General features: G+C 55.6%; 1 protein-coding gene across 1 annotated transcript; it reads left to right on the forward strand.

The window, feature by feature from the left end:
• The first annotated feature begins 9561 nt into the window (after positions 1–9561).
• LOC131583472 (BTB/POZ domain-containing protein KCTD12-like) lies at positions 9562–12858 on the forward strand. Its single transcript, XM_058847610.1, has 2 exons — positions 9562–9655; positions 11342–12858. The coding sequence occupies exon 2, from the start codon at positions 11364–11366 to the stop codon at positions 12216–12218; it is 855 nt and encodes a 284-aa protein (XP_058703593.1). The 5' UTR covers positions 9562–9655; positions 11342–11363; the 3' UTR covers positions 12219–12858.
• Positions 12859–18973: the final 6115 nt, after the last annotated feature.

An 18973-nucleotide genomic window follows, 5' to 3' on the forward strand; every position in this document is an offset into this window, starting at 1 on the left:
TCTCGGTTAAAAACAGTCAAAATCAGGGTTAAACCAACTCCATTTCCTATTTCTTAGTTTAAAAAAAGTCTTTTTAGTCTTTTTAGGAAGAAATGGTTCCTCCATCTGATCTGTCACCCACCAAGCACAGAATTGCAGCTCCAGGGGGGGATCTGGTTGTCATTTTCCTTTCTATTTTACTTTACCCCCCACTTTTAAAATTCACCTCCCAGTGCCAAAGACTGGGAAAAATCCCAGATATCCCAAACCCATCCCAGTCCCGTCAATTCCTCCTCCTGCGCGCTCCTGGGTGGATTTAGCGTTAAGGCGGATTCAACGTTAAGGCCTTGGTGCAGAACAGGTTCCACTGCTTTAGATCACCCCAAAAAAAATCAGGGAAAAGGGAAAACTGGGCGGGACATCACTTGCCTGGCGTGTCCCGTGTCCCTCGATGTCCCCAGCAGGACGCCGCCATTCAAACGCAAGCAGGGTGATTAATTAAACATAAAGCCTCGCGCTTTTTTTGCTTCTTTTTTTTTTTTTTTTTTCACCTCCCTGCTCACATTTTTCTGGCCTGCTGGGTTTCTTCATGCCCCAGATAACTCCGGGAGCTTCATCTCCGCCGCTCCTCTTTCATTTTTCATGAAGACTCGCTCCGCTCGCACGCGGAAATCGAGGGGGCTCTTTGTGTTTAGCTCTTGGTTTGCTCTCCTGCACAAGGAGACAAATCCAGGCCCTGTGCTGGAGCTGCACCCCAGGAAAGCTGATTTCTCCCCTCCTCCCTGCTGGCAGTGAGCAGAGTTTGGGATTGGAGGTGTCCCCGCTCCATTTTCTGGGGAGAAATTGGTAAAACCCAATGGGAGATGGAGAAATGGCCTTTTCCAGGCTCTCCGGGGTGAAACCACCTTGCAGACAGCTCTGAAAAGCTATAAAAGATGCTATAAAAAGCTAAAAGAAATAGATGAAGTAGATGATATTAAAAATCCCTTCCCAAAGCCAAACCTTGCCACGATTATAAGATCCAAGAGCTCAAACCGGGGTAGTGCAAAGGCTCCCATGAACTTCTCCTGACATTCTCAGGTTTACAAACCCTGCAGCTTTCCTGCCCATCCCTCCAGACCCTGGGTGAGCAGCAGGATGGTGGAGAAGCCACTGGTGGGGGATTCCTTGCAGGCTGTGGAGCAACAGCCTGGAGCCAGCTGGAAATGGGAAATCAGGTCAGGAAGCAGCTCCCTGCCAGGAGATGGATGAGGCATGACCGGGCCTTGCTCTGATCCCATCCCTTCTCCCGGAGAGGGCGGCTGGAGGCAGCAGCAGCCGAGTGGGATCCGGATGTGCAGACCCAGAAAAGTGAATATTTCCCCCCTCCCGTCTTTGCCACAGAGGAATTACACCTGGGATTGTAAAAACATCACCAATCAATTTTAATTTTTTATTTTTTTTTCTGAGTTCTGAGCTGCTCCATGTCAGGAAAGGATAGAGCAGCAGAATTGAGATTTATGGAAGATAGAAAATATTTTAGGAGAAGCCATTTGTTCTGTTCTATATCCCATAAAGTCCCTGGGCATTATTTGTCCCCCCACTCAGTGCTCGGGGACAAAAGCCACTCTAGAGATGAAGAGGCAAAGCTGAAAACACGAACAGCAGCAGCTTTTTAGGTCACAAGAAATTGTCCTGGGGAAGACACAGCCACAGGATTCCAGCTGGAAAAATGGCTCCACGGTTTGGGAAAACTGGTGGGAGTGCTCCAAAGGATAACCCAGGAGGGCTGGAATTGCTGATCCTGGCTCTGGGAGATCACATCCAGGTCTAGTCAGGAAAATGGGCTGGGGCTGCCCCTGGGTCCTGGAAGTGTCCAAGGCTGGGTTGGACAGGGCTTGGAGCAGCCTGGGACAGTGGGAGGTGTCCCTGCCATGGCTCCAAAGTCCCTTCCCATCCAAACCATTCCATGATTCCATTTTCCATTCCAAAATAATCCGGCCAAGAAGGCGCTGCTTCGTTCCAGGGAAGAGTGGGAATGTTTTTTGCCTCGTATCCTTTAATGGCAAATTCCCACAGGATGATTCCCCATTCCCACAAGTTTCTTGCTGTGCATCCAGGAGGGAAACTCACACAGGGATGCAGGGAAGCTGCAGCATTTGGGATCTCCCACCCTGGAACCCTGTGTCTGATCCCTCATACCACCTGGAGGACGAGCCCCGGCTCCATCCCAGATTTTGGGGGGGCTCTTTCATCCCGGAGCATTCTCGGGCTGCTCTGATCTGATCCTCGGCTCCGCTGACCATCCCAGGGAGCAGAGGGAGAGGGGGCAGGAGGAACCCAGCTCCTGGAGCACTGATTTTCTCAGTTTGGACAATCCCAGGGCTATCCCTCCCTCTGGAAAAGCTCCTGGCTCCGCAGCACCTTCCCCTTTCTGCGTGAGCAGCCCTTGGCGAGCCCTGGAGCGGATCCCGAGCCCCTGCGCCGGGTTTTTGGGATGCTGGGTGGTTTTTTGGGATGCTCCAGAGGCGGAGATCCCACTAGAGGGTGCTGGGAATCACCGAAAGGCTCTGCCTGCTCCTGGGCCATCCCTGCGGCCGCATTCCCTCCCCTCGGCTTCCCTCTCTCCCGATTTATGTCCGGCACAGCCAGAGCTGTCACAGCTTTAAACCGCTTTTGGTTTATGGCCCCACTTCCTCTTTTTTTTTCGTTTTTCCCCTCGAGTAAACACAGCCAAGAAAGGGAGTGAGGCCGAGCGAGGGATGGGGATGGCGGGATGGGATATTCCCAAATCCCTGAGCATCCAAGAGAGTTCCCTTCCACACCCCGGCGACCTCCAGCAGAACTGAACATTCATCCATCTCTGGACCACCTCCAGGTGACCCCACAGTACCTGAGAGCCTCTCCCAAGCCATTCCTGGCCTTTTTTTTATTGGGGGGTGTCCCCACTTGGATGTGAAACACGTCCAGACGAGATAAAGGTTTGATCCCACATGAATTATAAACTAAAAATGAGAATTTTCCCTCTTTTCCCCAGAGTTTTTAGCCCAGTGAGATGGTGATAAATGTAACGAATTCTAATTAATATCTATTAATTCATCACATCGAGCAGGCTATTAAGATTTCTTTTTCTGATAGACTGTACAGATAATCAGATTAATTGAATTTAATTATATCTGGGGTGGGGGAAAGGGAGAGAGAATTGGACAGAGGGAAAAGTGGGACTCATCTGAGTTTTCCTGTCAGCTGGGAATCCCACAGCTGGAATTCCATGGGTTTTGCTCCTTGAGTCTTTAGATAAATTGGAATAATGGCTCCAGCTCCATTAGCTCTGCCAAGGCCACCCTAAATCGTATCCCCAAGTGCCCCATCCACAGGGCTGTGAAATCCCTGAGGGGATGGGGACCCCGGGGCTGGATGAGCTTTCCTGTGGAGAAATCCTCCAGTTATCCAACCTGGAGCTCCCCTGGCACAACCTGAGGCTGTTTCCTCTCGCCCTGTCCCTTGTCAGGGACTTCACCTGTCACTTGTTTGGATGGAGCGAGCGCCTGGGGGAGATGCTGAACATCCTCCAGGAAAACTCAGCCAGGAGCAAATCCAAGCTCTGCTGGGAATGGGAGCCCTTGGAAAGGCTTCACATCCACCAGGGAACCCTTAGAAAGGCTTCACATCCACCAGGGCCACCGAGATCCCCAATCCCTGTGCTGCTCACCATCCCAGGCTCCAGGAGGGAGGGAAGCTGGGAGACATTTCTCCAAAAATTATTCCTTTCCCCAATTCCAAACGCTCCTGACAGGAGATGGAGGAGCCAGGCAGGCTCAGGGAACTGAAGGCCTGAAAGAAGTGGCAGAGAACACCCTGGGAATGTCCAGCACGTGTGAAATGTCACTTTGTCACCCAGGGCAGGGCCCGGAGCCACTCAGGGACAGCAGCACATCCCAGCCACTGCCACCTCCACCCTTCCAAGGGGAGTCCCTGCCCGTGACAGGGCTTGGAATGAGATGGGTTTTAAGGTCCATTCCCATCCAGGATTTGGGGATTTTTGATCCTTTTCTCAATTATAATAATAATAATTTATAATTATTAAAATATTATATTATTCTATAATATATATTATATATTATAATATATTTTATATTATAATTGTTGTGTTTATTATTATAATATTATTATAATTATTATATTATTATTATAATATTATTATTATAACTTTTATAATAATAGTTGATAATTCTTCAATTATCCTCTTATCTCATTTATCCTTTGAAAGGATAAATTGCCCATTCAGGAAGCTCCAGAGCTCTGTCCCCATGCCGGGCTCAGTCCCTGGAGGGCTCTGCTCTTCCACACCACCCTCAGGGGAAGAGTTATCCCAAACTGGGCTGGGATCTGAGCAGCTGATCCAGGGAGATGGGAGCTGTGCTCCAAACCCCCTTCCAAGCACAAGGAATCCTCCTTTCCCAGCCCCGTGTCCCTGGGGATGCTGGCACTGCTGGGTCTCTCTGAGTCCTGAGGCACACGGGGATTTGGATGAGGCACAAGGAATTTCCCTGGCACGGTGCTGGGGTCAGGATGTGCCTTCCAAAATCCATCCCTGGCTGGCAAAGCGATGTTGGTGCTCCTGGGCCTGTCCCTGCCCAGCTGCAGATCCAAGCAGTGAATCTGGATGGAGGAATTGATGCTGCCAACACAGCTCCAGCTCCTGGCTGGGCTGGGCCCTGGCTGGGGGTGGCCCTGGGCTTGTCCTTGCCCCCCTGAGACGCTGGGAAAGCAGTTCCAGGGGACAAAGGGACAGGGACTCTGTGCTAGAGGGTGAGGGGGGCCTGGGAAGGACGAGCCATGGACCGGTTTGGGCTGGAAATCACAGAACCCCTGAGGCTGCAAAAGCCCTCTGGGACCATCAATTCCAACCATTCCTTCAGCTCTGCCCCAGGCCCCCAAGTGCCACTTCCACAGGGCCTTTCAATCCCTCCAGGGATGTGACTCCACCACCGCCCTGGAAAGACATTTCCAGTGCTGGGCAACCCTTCCTGGGAAGGAATGAGTGAAGAGAAGGATCTCAGAACTTTCCTCAAACTGGTCTAAGCTGGGAAACCTGGAAATCTGTGAGGCTGAATCCCTGCCATTTGTAGGAGAGAGCGGGGAGAGCACAGCTGGGTTTGCTCTGGGGGATTTCTTGCTGCCCAGACAGATCCCTCTGTTCCCTGTCCCTGCTCCAGCAGCATTCCCAGGCTGGCTCTGGCAGCCAGGTGGCACCTCCCTGTCCGGGCAGTGCCTTGGCAGAGCCTGAGGAACACACTGGCCTCACCAGGCTCCCACAGATCCCTCCTGTCAACCACCTGCCATCTCCTCCCTTCTCATCCCATCTCGGCTGGCTCTTACTGAACAGCACCTAAATAAATCCTCCAGGTGTGAAAATCCAAGTGTTTTTTGGGAGTTTGGTAGCCCAGGTCGTTCCCAGCTCACTGTGTGGATGATCTGAATCCCAGAAATCCCTTGGGGCTTTCAGAAGTTTTTTTAACCCGTTAATTTTTGTTTGCTGGAGCTTTCCCTGGATCCTGCAGAGGGATCCAAGCATCCATAGGGGAGTGAGAAGGCAAAGGCCATGGGACCTGCTTCAGGAAACGGTTGGACTCACTCGGTTCTCCTGTGAATTCAGTCTGGAGAATTCCTTTGGAGGGAAAAATCCTCCAGAGTGAAAGCAGAGAGTGCAAGGCAGAGAAACTGGGAGGGCTTGGTGTCCCACGTCCCTCTGGCTCTGTGCTGCTTTTCAGGAGATGTTCCTGCTCTGGCCAGGCCATTCCTCACCCTTTTCCCTCTGAAATATTCCCAGCCCTGCTCCAGCTGACAGCTCTGGCCTGAAATCCAGAGGTGTTTGTGGTCCTTGATCAGGATTTTAACTCCCCAGCTTGGAAGAGATAATGAGGAAAGGTCTGGGTGGGACATCTCTGCTTCAGGGATGAGCAGTTCCAAAGTGTCCATCCAGGAATGAGATGGGATGGATGGACACTCATTTCTCTTGGCAAATCCCGCCCGGGATGGGAGCAGGTCCCTGACACAGCATTTCCATCATCCCTGTGGTGACAATTCCGGTGCCATCAGAGGATGGCAGGAAACCCTCCCGCGGTGATGCCGCCAAACCCTGGCTCCTCCGGGAGGAGTTTCCAGCCCTGTCCTCGCCCTCCCGTGCTCTCCCGGGCTCAGCTCCCCTAATGAAAAACCAATTAAAGTGCACCACTAAGCAGAGCCCTCTCCCTGCCCTGTCCAACCCGATCTGTCACCGAAAGGCCGCGACAGCCGCGGCGCAGGGCGGCAGCCGCTGCTAAAAATGTCCCAGATCAGATGTGCCCGTGAATTATTGAAGGAGTCTCCGACTCCGCCGGGGTCAGACGGGTGTGGCAAAGCCACCTGAGCTGCAGGCAGAAGCGGATTAACCCCTTTTTATAGAAGCTGGCAGCAGCTGGAGCTCCCAGGATCTCGGTGGAGGCGCCGGGAGAGCGCGGGGGTGGCTCGGGCACGGCCCCGCCGGGGACATCGCTTCTGTCGCTTCTCTTCAACCTCAGGTGCCCAGAGCTCCCGGCGGACCTGGGCGGCTCCAGGAGGAGGGAGGTGAAGGAAAAGAGGAAAGGATGGGGTTTAGGGATGTTGGGGGGAGTTTTCTGTGGGTTTACGGGAATCTGGGCGCCTGTATGGGGTCATGATTCAAGGCTGAGCTCACCCCAGACCCCACGGTGGGATTTTAATCAACCCCAGAGAGGAAAACCCTGCACAGGGAGGGGAGAATGAAGGAGGAATGAGGATTGGGAAGAGGGAGACAGAGCTGGGAGCACCAGGATGGCTCAAAGGGGGATTTTCCCACTGATGCACTTACAGCCAGAAGACCCTGAGGGGATTAAAAATAACTCAGTGCCCCAAATGTCTGTAATTCAGTGCCCCAAACCTATAAAAATAATGCAGTGCCCCAAATGTCCTAAAAATAATTCCGTGCCCCACAGGAGTCTGGCACTCAGGGATTCTGTTGCCTTTTTAGGACTTTTTAGCTCCACTTTGTTTAAGGATGAAAGATTCCTGCCTCCAGTCCTGGCTCGTGAATCACGGCCGTGGCACCGAGGAATCCGAACCTCTGTGTGGACCCTTCTGACATCCGTGAATTAGGGGAATTTTCCTCTGGTAAATATTCCTGCCTCCACAGGAAATTCCCTTTGTTTTCTCTGGATAAGGAATGGATGGAAAGGCATCAGTGCTCTGGGACAACGTCCTGGCAATGAGATGGGTGAGGGGATCCTCATCCCAGCACGGCTCACAGTCCATTTATTACATTTTGGGCTTTTTCAGTTGAGGAAAAATCAGGCGATGGAAACATTTGTGTCTCACTTCCAGTTTACACTCCTCAGTCCTTAAAAATGCAAATTTAATGAGCTTTTGAGGAGTTCTGGGGCAGCACAAGGGGGTTTTAGCAGGGCTGGGGAGCCGGCAGGACCCTCTGGAGGGGGGTGAGGAGGATGAGGCACCGTGGGGTGAAGGGATTTGTGTCCAAGCTTGGAAAACATGGGAACAGCAGCCAGGAAGTGATGCCAGGGCCTTCCTTGCAATCACTCTGTGAAATCCCAGAGTGGACACAAACAAACCCTTCTCTTGGGATGGGGATGAATCATCTGCCACTCTTGGGGTTGATAAAAGTCTCCAGAAGCCAGAGAGGGACCCAAATTCCTGCTCCACTCTTCCTGGAAGAACTTGTAAAAGCGGCTTTATGAAACCTCCTGGCAACTTCAGCTGAGCTTCCATGGTGCCAAACATCTTCCCCTTCCCTGGAGATCCCATTTCCAGTTGCCTCTGGACACATCAGCAGTGGCCTGGATGCTTTCCATGATTCCCACATCAGCTCATGGGAATATTGGTGCCAATTTGGGTGCAAGTTCTGTTCCCTGTGAGCCTCAGGCGTGTGAGGGCAAAGCACAGAGGAACCTGGGAAAAGGGAAAGGGAAAAAAGTTGTTCCTGTCACTGGCCCTGTCCTGGGCTCCCATCCCAACTCTCCCAGCACAGCCCCCAGGATGAATCTGTTTAAATTGGATTTTAGGGAGAATTTCTTCATGGAAAGGTTTCCCAGCCCTGGCACAGCTGCCCAGGGTGATGGACCATTAACTTGGATCATGGTTGGGGTCACAGCCTCTTCCAGAGGAATTCCAGGGAATTGTGAACCAACAGAGCTGAAAATTCCCTGGGAATTCTTTGATGAACTTGATAGACCTCCAGAAAAGTGGGACAAAGCCACACTGGATTTCAACCCAATCCCAAAAATCAAACAGGCTCATGGTGGTTAAGTTTTCACCCAGGCATCAATTTCAAAGATGCTTCAAGCAAATCTCCATCCATCCATCCATCCATCCATCCATCCATCCATCCATCCATCCATCCATCCATCATCCATCCAATTGGTCTCATTTATAACCCTCCCCCATCTATAAATATATCCCAGGAATTATCCACAGGGCAGAGTTCCTGCAGTTTATGGGAAAATAATCACACAGCCCTGGGATACAAGAAACCAACAAGGAGAAACCCAAACAGAAGAATTCCTTGGATGTGAGTGCCCAGACTGGGGGATTTGATTGGTAGAAGAAGGAATTGCATCTTCTGCTCTTACAAGATTTAAAAGGGACAAAAATCTGTGGATGAACTCAGGCCAGTTCTGCTGTCAGAGAAGGTTGGGATTTAAGTTTCATCAGACTTCCAGGAAACATGTAAATATTGGGATGATGTTTGGAGTTGTCGTATTTTCCTGGGTTTACAGAAAACTGGAATTTTCATGTAAACTAAAAAGAGATTGATTCCCTTCCCTTGCTTCCCTGGACAAGCAGGCTGCCACAACAGCCCAAGCTCCGTATGATCCCACTGCTGTCATTCCTGCCTTGGGAAAGGGAATTTCAGTCCCTCCAGTCCCCTCAACAGTATAAAATCATCCAGGGAATAGCAAGAGTTTGGCCACTGTAAGGTCTTTGGTGGAGAGATTTGGAATTATGGAATCATGGAATGGTTTGGGTTGGACCATCCCACCTGTGTTATGGGCAGGGACACCTTCCACCACCCCAGGTTGCTCCCAGCCCCATCCAGCCTGGCCTTGGACACTCCCAGGGATCCAGGGACAGCCACAGCTTCTCTGGGCACCTGTCCCAGGGCTTCCCCATCCTCCCAGCCAGGAATTCCTTCCCAATATCCCATCTAAATCCCCATTCTTTTAGTTTAAAACTGTTCCCCTTCTCCTGGCACCATCTGGCTGGGTTAGAAGTCCCTCTCCCTTCTTTTTTACAAGCCCCGCTGCATTCCCAGGCGATGGAGAGGGTGCTCCCGGAATTCCCGGCAGTCCCGCCCGGTACCGGAGCGGGGAGGATGCGGGGCCGGAGGATGCGGGGCAGGGGAATGCGGGCCGGAGGATGCGGGGCCGGGGGATGCGGGGCCGGAGGATGCGGGGCCGGCGGGGGCCGCTCGGATGGAGGCGGAGGGATGCGGAGGGAAGGCGGAGGGAAGGCGGTCCCGGGGCTAACGGGGGACGGCTCTCGCCGCCTTCCCGGCCATAAAACGGCGGGGCCAGGGCCGAGCGGGCGGAGAGGAGCGGCGGGGACCGGCACGGCGGGGACCGGCACGGCGGGGACCGGCACGGAGGGGAGCGCAGAGGAGCGGCCGGTCCGTCCTGCCGAGGTAACGGGGGCGGCGGGGTCGGGGTCCCCCGGCCGGGGAGCGCTCGGGCGGCTGCCGGGGCTGAGCCGGGCTGTGCCCGCTCATGTCCCCGCTCATGTCCCCGCTGCTGTCCCCGCCGGCTCCACGCCTGGGGCGGGCAGAGGGGACAGCGGGGCCGCTCTGCCTGTCCCCCCCCGACCCCCCAGCCCACCATGGGCAGCCCCCCAGCCTCCTCCAGCCGTGACAAAGGGATGCGAGCGCCGGGCACGGGCGGCTCCTGCCCGCCGGGCTGTGCCGTGGGCATGGAATCGCCAGGGAAAGGGACCCAGAGCCACTGCGGGAGGGGACTGGGAAGCCGGGACCGAGCTGATCCTCTTGCTATCTTTCCGTCTCTTCCTTGCCCAAGTCACCCCTCGTTCAAAGGCGATTCTCCCTGTGAGCCGGGAGGAGAAGTGTGGCCGTGAAACGCTGGCTCAGCTCTCCCCCGCGCCCAAAAGTGCCCACAGAGTTCCATCTTTGTCCTTTTGTGGCTCCGAAATTTGTGTTGGGATCCTCTGGAGCAGCTCCTGGGAATCTTTGCGGCAGGACACGGGGACGGGGAGAGACTTTGGGCTGTTCCTTGTGTGCGGGACCAGTCCCGGGGGGTCCCAAGGTCCGAGCAGACCCAGGGCAGCGCTGAGATCACGCAGGGAGGGGGCAGAGCTGGAGGTCAGCCCAGGGAACCCTTTCCCTCCGTGGTTTCCCAAATGCCTGCACAGAGCACGGCATGGATCCAGGCTCTGGCTGCTGAGCCAGGTTTATGTAAGCTGCTGATTTGCAGTGTCAAGAGACATCCAAGAACCGGCTTGCCTTTGGAAAATGTATAAATCCGTGGCATCTGCCCCGAGGCTGTAGCAGCAGCCCAGGATTTGTCTTGGTCCCAGCCCCTTGGAGAGCTTCTGCCATCTCCCAGCTTGGCTGCGAGTGCGTGCTGAGCACTTTCCAGGAGCAAGGACAGAGCAGGAATGCCGAAAGGCTCTGTCCCTCTGTCCTTCGGGGCGCTGGTGCCGCTTTTCCCCAGCCCCGGGGTGCTCCTTGCGTGGCACCTCAGCCCCTCCAGCCCCGGCTCTCCCGGGAGCTCCTCCCTTGGCGGCTGCTCCTGCCCGCAGGATGCCGGGCTGGCGGGTCCCCAGGGTGTGACAGCCCTGCCCTTCCTGTTGTTGACAGCAGCCCCACGTCCCTGCACCTTCCTGGGCAGAGGGGCCGAGCCCCTCCGCTGCCGGGCGAGCCCAGGTGGAGCTGGCACGGTCAGAACACGGGCAGTGCGCCGCGGAAGGGGAGGCGGCTTTGGATAATGCTGCCCGTTCCAAGAGCCAGGGACTGGGGAAGAGAGACGACTCCCAGACTCCTGGAGAGACAAGGATCTGGTCCTGCCCTTCCTGCTGACCCAAACCAGGCATTTAGTGGTGGCTTGGCAGTGCTGGGTTGGACTCCATGATCTTAGAGAGCTTTTCCAATCTAAACAATTCCATGATTCCGTGTGTGATCTGGCTTGGGATCCTCTGCAATCACTTGGGATTGGGGTGATGGCTTGGGATCCCTTGGGATCATTTCCAGTCACGTGGGATTGGGGTGATCCTTTGGGATCCCCAGTGATCAGTTGGGATCAGAGCACTGGGCTGTGTTTTCCGCAGGTTTTAACCTGGTTTTGCCCCGTTTGTGCTGCAGGTGGGAGCAGCGGGAGCCGACCATGGCCCTGGCAGACCCCGCGGGCTGTGCCAAAGGCAGCGAGGACAACAACCCCTTCCCTGACATCATCGAGCTGAACGTGGGGGGACAGGTGTACATCACCCGGCACCCCACGCTGGTCAGCGTGCCCGGCTCGCTGCTCTGGGAGATGTTCACCCAGAAGAACGTGCGCTCGCTGGCCCGCGACAGCAAGGGCCGCTTCTTCGTGGACCGGGACGGGTTCCTGTTCCGCTACATCCTGGATTACATGAGGGACCAGCAGCTGGTGCTGCCCGAGCACTTCCCGGAGCGTGGCCGCCTGCAGCGCGAGGCCGAGTACTTCATGCTGCCGGAGCTGGTGAAGCTGCTGGCGCCCAAGCTCAGCGAGCAGAACTCCCTGGGGGACGATCCCTGCCAGAGTGACCCCGAGGAGCTGTCCCCTGATGCTGCCCGTGGCCTGGCCTCGGCCGCCGCCGCGCTGCCCAGCGCCGCGTCCGGCGGTGCCGGCACCGAGGGCCGCAGGGCGGGGTTCATCACCATCGGCTACCGCGGCTCCTACACGCTGGGCAGGGACAGCCAGACGGACGCCAAGTTCCGCAGGGTGGCCCGGATCATGGTGTGCGGCAAGACCTCGCTGGCCAAGGAGGTCTTTGGGGACACCTTGAACGAGAGCAGGGACCCGGACAGGCCCCCGGAGAGGTACACGTCCAGGTACTACCTCAAATTCACCTTCCTGGAGCAAGCCTTTGACAAACTGGCCGATGCCGGCTTCCACATGGTGGCCTGCAACTCCACGGGCACCTGTGCCTTCGCCCACGAGCAGACGGACGACAGGATCTGGACCTCTTACACCGAATATGTTTTCTACCGTGAGTGACACAAAACCAACCCTCCGCCAACCAACCACCGATTGTCCCTTTCCTGTCCCGTGCTGGCTGTGGCCTAGAAGGTAGAGATCCGTCCCCGAATCCCGGCGTCCTCCCTTTGCCTCCTTTTCAGTTGGTTCTTGGGTTTTTTCCCTCCTCCCTGCTCCACGCTGAACCTGCCCGGCTCTTCCTTGTAGCGGCTGCTGACCACCAACCTTCCTCCCTCTCTCTGACTTCTGGCAACTCCCAGCCCTCCCTGGATGTGCGGACTCGGACACTGCTGCGGACGTGGGATGGGTGGGAGGGGTGGGACACTCCGGACGCTGCTCCGGGCTGGCGTTCCTGCAGCTGGATGGGCTTGGACACTGGACTGGGCTCTCCATGGGATCATCCCGCACGCACTGGGACCTGCCAAGGGGGTTGGGAGAGGAATCACTGGGATAAGGACATGGGGAAGGTGGGAAGCAGAGCCGGGGAGGGGGTGGGGGTTGGAAAGTCGCAGCCTGGCAGCGCGGCTGGATTGGCAGGAGCCCCGTAAGCAGCTTAGCCTGAGACTGGCAGCGCTTGGGAAGGGGAGAGGCTCCCCCTGTGCTCACAGCTCCGAGCTGAGACATCCCCGCTGCTCCGGGATGCCTCGGGGGGGGATTTCGGGGGGGGATTTTTGGGAGGGTGGGAGGGGAAGATGTTCTGTGAGGGAGGTGGGGGGGAGCGGGGAAGGCTTGACGTGCTCGGGGGTGTAAAATGCTTATACAGCTCTCCAACTCCTTGGAGCCCTGTCAGCCAAAAAGTCCCTTCATTTTTCCCTTGGGAGCACAACGGGAATCACGGGGATGAGGTTGGAATGCTCCGGTGGCCTCAGGCCGCAACTTCACCCAGGCCATTTTGGTGATCTCCTGGGGGGTGTCTCCAGCCCCAGATCTCCAGGCCCTGGGAATGCTCTCCCCCAGTGGGAAATGTGGAATAAAGGGACAGCCTGGAGTGGCCGTGTGCGCTCGTGCCCAGCTGGCACAGGACAGGGGAGGTTTGCTGAGGGGGTTCCAAGAAGAGACAGAAGGAAGTAAGGAACACAAAGCTATCGGAACCTCTGTGCCCCGCTCTGCCCCTCCTGTCCCTGCTGGGCAGCATCCCAGGGCAGCACATCCCCAGAGCCAGCCCTGGCACAGTGCCCAGCCCCAGCTCTGGCACACTCAGCCTGCAGGGGAGGTGACCCTGATGTCCCTGTCTGCTGCCTGTGCCTGTCCCTGGTGCTCTGCCATCCCTGGCACCCACCACCCATCCCTGGCACCCACCACCCATCCATGACATCCACCATCCGCTCCCATCATCCATCCCTGGCATCCATCCCTGGCATCCATCCCTGGCATCCATCCCTGGCACTCACCCTCCCTCCCTGCTCCTGCACCCATCCCTGCTCCTGCACCACTCATCCCTGTTCCCACCCTCCATCCCTGCTCCTCCACCCATCCCTGCTCCCACCCTCCATCCCTGCTCCCACCCTCCATCCCTGCTCCTCCACCCACCCCTGTTCCCACCCTCCATCCCTGCTCCCACCCTCCATCCCTGCTCCCACCCTCCATCCCTGCTCCCACCCTCCACCCCTGTTCCCACCCTCCATCCCTGCTCCTCCACCCATCCCTGTTCCCACCCTCCATCCCTGTTCCCACCCTCCATCCCTGCTCCCACCCTCCATCCCTGCTCCCACCCTCCATCCCTGCTCCTCCACCCATCCCTGTTCCCACCCTCCATCCCGGCTCCCACCACCCACCCCAGCCCCTGTGAAGCTCCTGGAGCTGCAGGATCTCCTCCCTGGCTGGACAGCATCCAAGGGGCTGTTCCTGCCCGGCATTCATGTGGGAGGAAGGTTTGCAGCTGCTTCCTGGAGAGGAGGGAGGGCATTGGGGCCAGCAGGAGTTTCAAACCAGGTTCTCCCTCTCTCCTGAAGAAGGGGAAGGCAAAAACGGTATTTTGACATTTTTCATGGTCCTGTTCCTCATTCCAACAACCTCTGGAAGAGGAAATGACAACTGGCTTAAGAAAAGGCAAGAAAAAGGAACTTGAGCTCTGTGTGCACACAAAGAAAACCTTTAAATAAAGGGGGAGGGGACTTGCACTCCATATTTGCTTTATTTTTTTTTTTTTTAACTCAAGATTTTCCTAAGTAGGATTGGGAAAAGAAATTGCTGCCTCGTGAGAAACGGGGCTGTTTTGATGTTTTTCCCCGCTGGAACTGGGCTGAAAAATTGATCTCCCGTGAGGAGGAATTTTTTTTTGCCTGAGGGAGAAACCAGAATGGCAGAGTCACCATTCTGGGGGTTTTGATGTGGCAGGTTCTGGGATTGGGGCTGTTCAACCCAATCCCCCACAGGAAACACGAGCAGGGGCTACTCTTGAATCCTTTCAGAGCCCAATGGTTTTCCTGGAAACTGAGGCTTCATGGAAAAATCCTTTTGTTGAGATCCATCCCCACAAAAACACGCCAGATTTGGGGCTGTTTCTTTTCCTTGCATATATTTATTTATAGGAAAAGTCTCCTTGTCGTGGCTGGGAGGAGAACCTGGCTCATTTGAACCCCAAATGGATCAAATTTTCTGGGGAATGGCGGTGTGGAAAAGCATCTCAGTGAGGTCTCCTCCTCTGAACAATCCTGGCAAGCTGGGAACAACCAGGCAGGGAATGGCTGGAGTGAGCTGGGAGCTCTCAGAGCCTCAGGGAGACTGTGGAAAACCAATTCCCTGATGTTGCCTGGTTTTCCTGGGAATATTTCTGTATTTCTGTCATTCCCAGACCTCGAGCTCCTGCTGGGCCGTCCCTTGGGCTTGTCCAAACCACCCAGACCTGCTCTGCTTGTCCCATCCTTGTGCTCTCCCATGCCCAGGCTGTCCCTAGGGAAAATCCAGCCTTGTCCAGCTCCTTCCCTGCTGGATTTGGACTTGGAGATGGATTTTCCTTCCCACCAAGAGGACAGGACCCTGCTCCTCAGCTTTCTGCCAGCACAAACCAGTTTAAACTCCAGATGCTGCTGGAGGTGCCGGTGGCAGCATCCCGATTTTTCCAGGAGCTCCGTCCGGAGATCCCCTCCATCCCCTGAGCTTCCAGGGCTGGGGAGAGGGTTGAGATGCCCCAGCTGGTCCCTGGGAATGCTGGCACCCCGAGGGTGGGCACGGGGGCAGAGCACACCTGGAGCAGGGGTGGCGGGCACGTGCCAGGGGGGATTATCCACGTTCTCCAGGAAAACCGGGGCCGGGAGGCATCCCTGGGATTATTTTAATCTGCCCTTCGCTCAGCACTCGGCAGCTTTTCTCATCCTGCTGGGAGCCAGAGCTGGGGGCTGGGATGGGGTTTGGGATGGGGTTTAAGGTAATGATGTCCCAGGGGGTGTCCAGGCAGCAGATCCCGCGCGGATCCCTCGGGAAGGCGCCTGCTCTCACCGCAGAGCTCGGCACACACCAAGGAATGCTTCCACAAAGAGCTCCCAGCTTCCCGAGGCTGCTTCCCTCCAAGGGGGAACCAGGAATAACTGGGAATAACCCAGCCTCTCATTTGGAGATTCCGGGAAAATCCTCCGTCCCAAAATAAAAGCCCTGGTGGGAGGGAAGCAGAGCAGGAGCTGGGGCTGGCTCTGCCTTCCCCGCAGGCACCTGCCCACAAATTGCCGGTTGCTCCTCACAAAAACTGAGCCAAATCCCATCTGTCTCCAGCTTCTGCCACCCCTGGAGAACATCTGGAAGCACTTTGTGTCCTCGCTCTGGCTCCAGCCCCTCTCCAAGGGGAGCCTGTGGTGGCAGAGGAGTCCCAAAGCTGAGCTCTCCCCATCCTCATGGAGCAGCTCAATCCCACGGGACAGGAAGGAGGACAAGGAGGGTCCTGTGGGGATTAGAGAAGGTAGAGGGGGACACAAAAATCCCATTGCCAGTCCTGAAATCCCATCCTGCCGTGGGAGACCGGGTCAGCACGCCACAAAAATCCGAGGGATTTGAGGGAATGTTGAAATAGAAAGGATTTGGTGATGGAGGAGCAGGGAGAGGGGAGAACCAGCTGGAAGTTGGAACCAGCTTCTTCCTCTCTCAGAAAAACAGGGAATGGTTTGGCTTGGAAAGGACCTTAAAGCTCATCCAGTCCAGTCCCACCCCCTGCCAGAAACAGGGAGAACTTCCACCATCCCAGGCTGCTCCAAGCTCCCTCCAACCTGGCCAAAATCACATTAATTTTTAAAATAAACCCCCAAAACTCCCTTTAACAACAGGGGCATCCAGCACTGGGAAAAACCACCGAGGAGAGGGGGGATTTTCCAATTCCTGGTGCAGAAACTGCAGCCTGGGAGCTTTGTTTAGGAGGGGTTTAACAAAACAAGGGTTTAGGCTCAAGTTTAGCAGCTGCGGCTGCTGCGTTTTGAGCACGGAGAGACTTCTGGGCCTCCTTCCCGGGGCTGTGGGGAGCAGGAGAGGGAAGGCAGGAGAGTGTTTGGGTCTCTTGGAAGTTTTGGGAGCCCTTGGAAGTGTTGGACTCCGGTGAGTGCTGGAGAATTTGCCAAATGAATCTCGTTCAAGCTGCGCTGACAGTTTGTGCCGAGCTGGAGCAGGCTGGACTTGGTGAAGTCCAGGTGGTTTTCTTCAAAGGCTCTGGCAGCCCAAAAGGTTTTCCTTCATTCCAGGTGATGGATGGCTGGGAATTATCCTCCCCCCTCCCTGCTGCAGGAGAGCTGGGCAGGATCTGAGGGAAAGATGTTCCTGCAAATAACTTAAACCAGATTCCACCTAAATCACTTTGCAGCCGAAGCACAGCCTCTGCATCCCAAATGTTCGCTCTCCCTCCTTTCCCTTCTCCAGGATGAATCCCAGCAGGATAAATCCACCGGAACCCAACAGCATCCTTGAAGGATTAACCCTTCCTTCACCCCCCACACCCCTAAAAACTCCTATCAGGAATAAATTTAAGGTCCCTTCCCACCCAAACGAGGCTGGGATTCTGGAATTCCATGATCTGGAATTTTGAAGGGAGATGGAGCCCAGCCTTGTCATGGTCCTGTCCCATCATTCCAAGGATCCCTGTGGGAAGCAGGGAGGGGGAGCACCTTGTTCCCTGGACACGAAATCCCTGGAATGTTCCTCCCAGGGAAGAACAGCCCCTTCCCACCAGGAGCAGGCACAAGGAGCTGCAGATTTTGGGGCCATTTCACAAGGAAAACCACCTGAAAAAATCAGATTTTCCCCCCGAAATTCAGCTTTTGAGCTCCAATTCACTCAGAACCACGGGATATTCTGAACTGGAGAGGACCCACAGGGATCACCCAGTCCAACCCTTCGGGAACGGCCCCTACTGGGATCGAGGTTTGTTTGGCTTTGGTTTGGGGCCCTTTCCGGGACAAAAAACCCAAACAAAGCCCAAATGTTTAAGGCTCAAAGATGAAAAGAATAAATAAAGGAAACTGGGGGGGAAAAAAGGGGGAAAAAAATCAAGTTTTCCTTAGCCCAGCCCTGTGCTGTGGGATTGGCCGGACAGGGAATGTTTACTGGGATCAGGTGAGGAGTGCACGGAGCCAGGGGAGCTTTGGGGACCTGGAGAACCCAAAGGGACAACAAAAACAACGCCAAAGTGGGGCTTGTGCCTCGCCCAGCTCGCCCTGCCTCAGTTTCCCCAGCCGCAGCGTGAGGAAAGGAGTCCTTTGAGGGCCTTACTGGGATGTCCTGGGAGCTCTCCTGGGAGCCATGGAAAGGATATTCCAGGAACTCCCTCGCCTCTGGGATGTGGGGAAATCCTTGCTGTGGTGAAACACAGCCCACCCACGTCTGCCCGAGCACAGAGAGAGCCAGGGAATATTGTCCTAAAATCATGGAATGGTTCGGGCTGGAAAGGACCTTGGAGCTCATCCAGTTCCGTGGGCAGCGACCCCTCCCCTATCCCAGGTTTTCCCAAGGCCCATCCAACTCTTTCCCCTCCCAGTCCAGCTGTTTTAAACCAGGCAGCACAAACAAAACCCCGCCGAGTTTCTCTGCTTGGCCCCACCTGGGGATCACTTCCTTAGAGCTGAGGATTCCAGCCAAAAAAACACCGGGATAACCCCAAATCCTTCCCCTCTCCGGCAGAACAAGGGATTAGAGCTCGTTCGGTGCCGTCCCCTCTCCCTGGAATTGCTCCCTGAGCACATCTGTATTCCCATTAGTCCCTAATTTGCTGTTAATGGACAGTTTTAATCAAGCCCAAGGATTAAATGCCACTGAGGAGCCTTTTCCAGCGGCAGGGATGCTGAGCCGGGATGTGCAGGGATGAGGGGATGGCAGGGGACAGGGACAGGCTCCAAGTGACATTTCAGGAGCAGAGTCTGCGTTTAACCGAGAAAAGAGAGAAGTAAACAGGAAATCATTTCGCAACTTCTCTCCACCAAAGCTTCCCCTGCTCCTCTGCACTGCCTCGGACCCCAAGAGCTTCCCAGGAAAGGGGTTTTTCCCTGGATCCCGGGATGCCTCGGCTCCCACGGGATCCCTTTGGAGCGCCGGGGGTGCAGCAGCAATCCTGGCATCCTAAAAATCCGCTTGTCCTGGGAGGGGGAGCCCGGTGCTTCCCCGGATCCCAGCACTCCAAGAGATCCCAGCAGGGATTTTGGAGCGGGCAGAGCCTCCCTGGCATCTGGGACTCCCGATTTTTCCTGCAGCACCTTTCCAGGTGCTTTCCCAGCTCCTCCTCCCTGCCATTGGGAATGTCCCGTCCGCCTCCAGCCGCTGTAAGGGAGCAGCTCCCATCCTGAGGAAAGCGAGGGCGCAGCCAATGT

Source organism: Poecile atricapillus, chromosome 12 (genome assembly GCF_030490865.1).
Source record: "Poecile atricapillus isolate bPoeAtr1 chromosome 12, bPoeAtr1.hap1, whole genome shotgun sequence".
NCBI lineage: Eukaryota > Metazoa > Chordata > Aves > Passeriformes > Paridae > Poecile > Poecile atricapillus.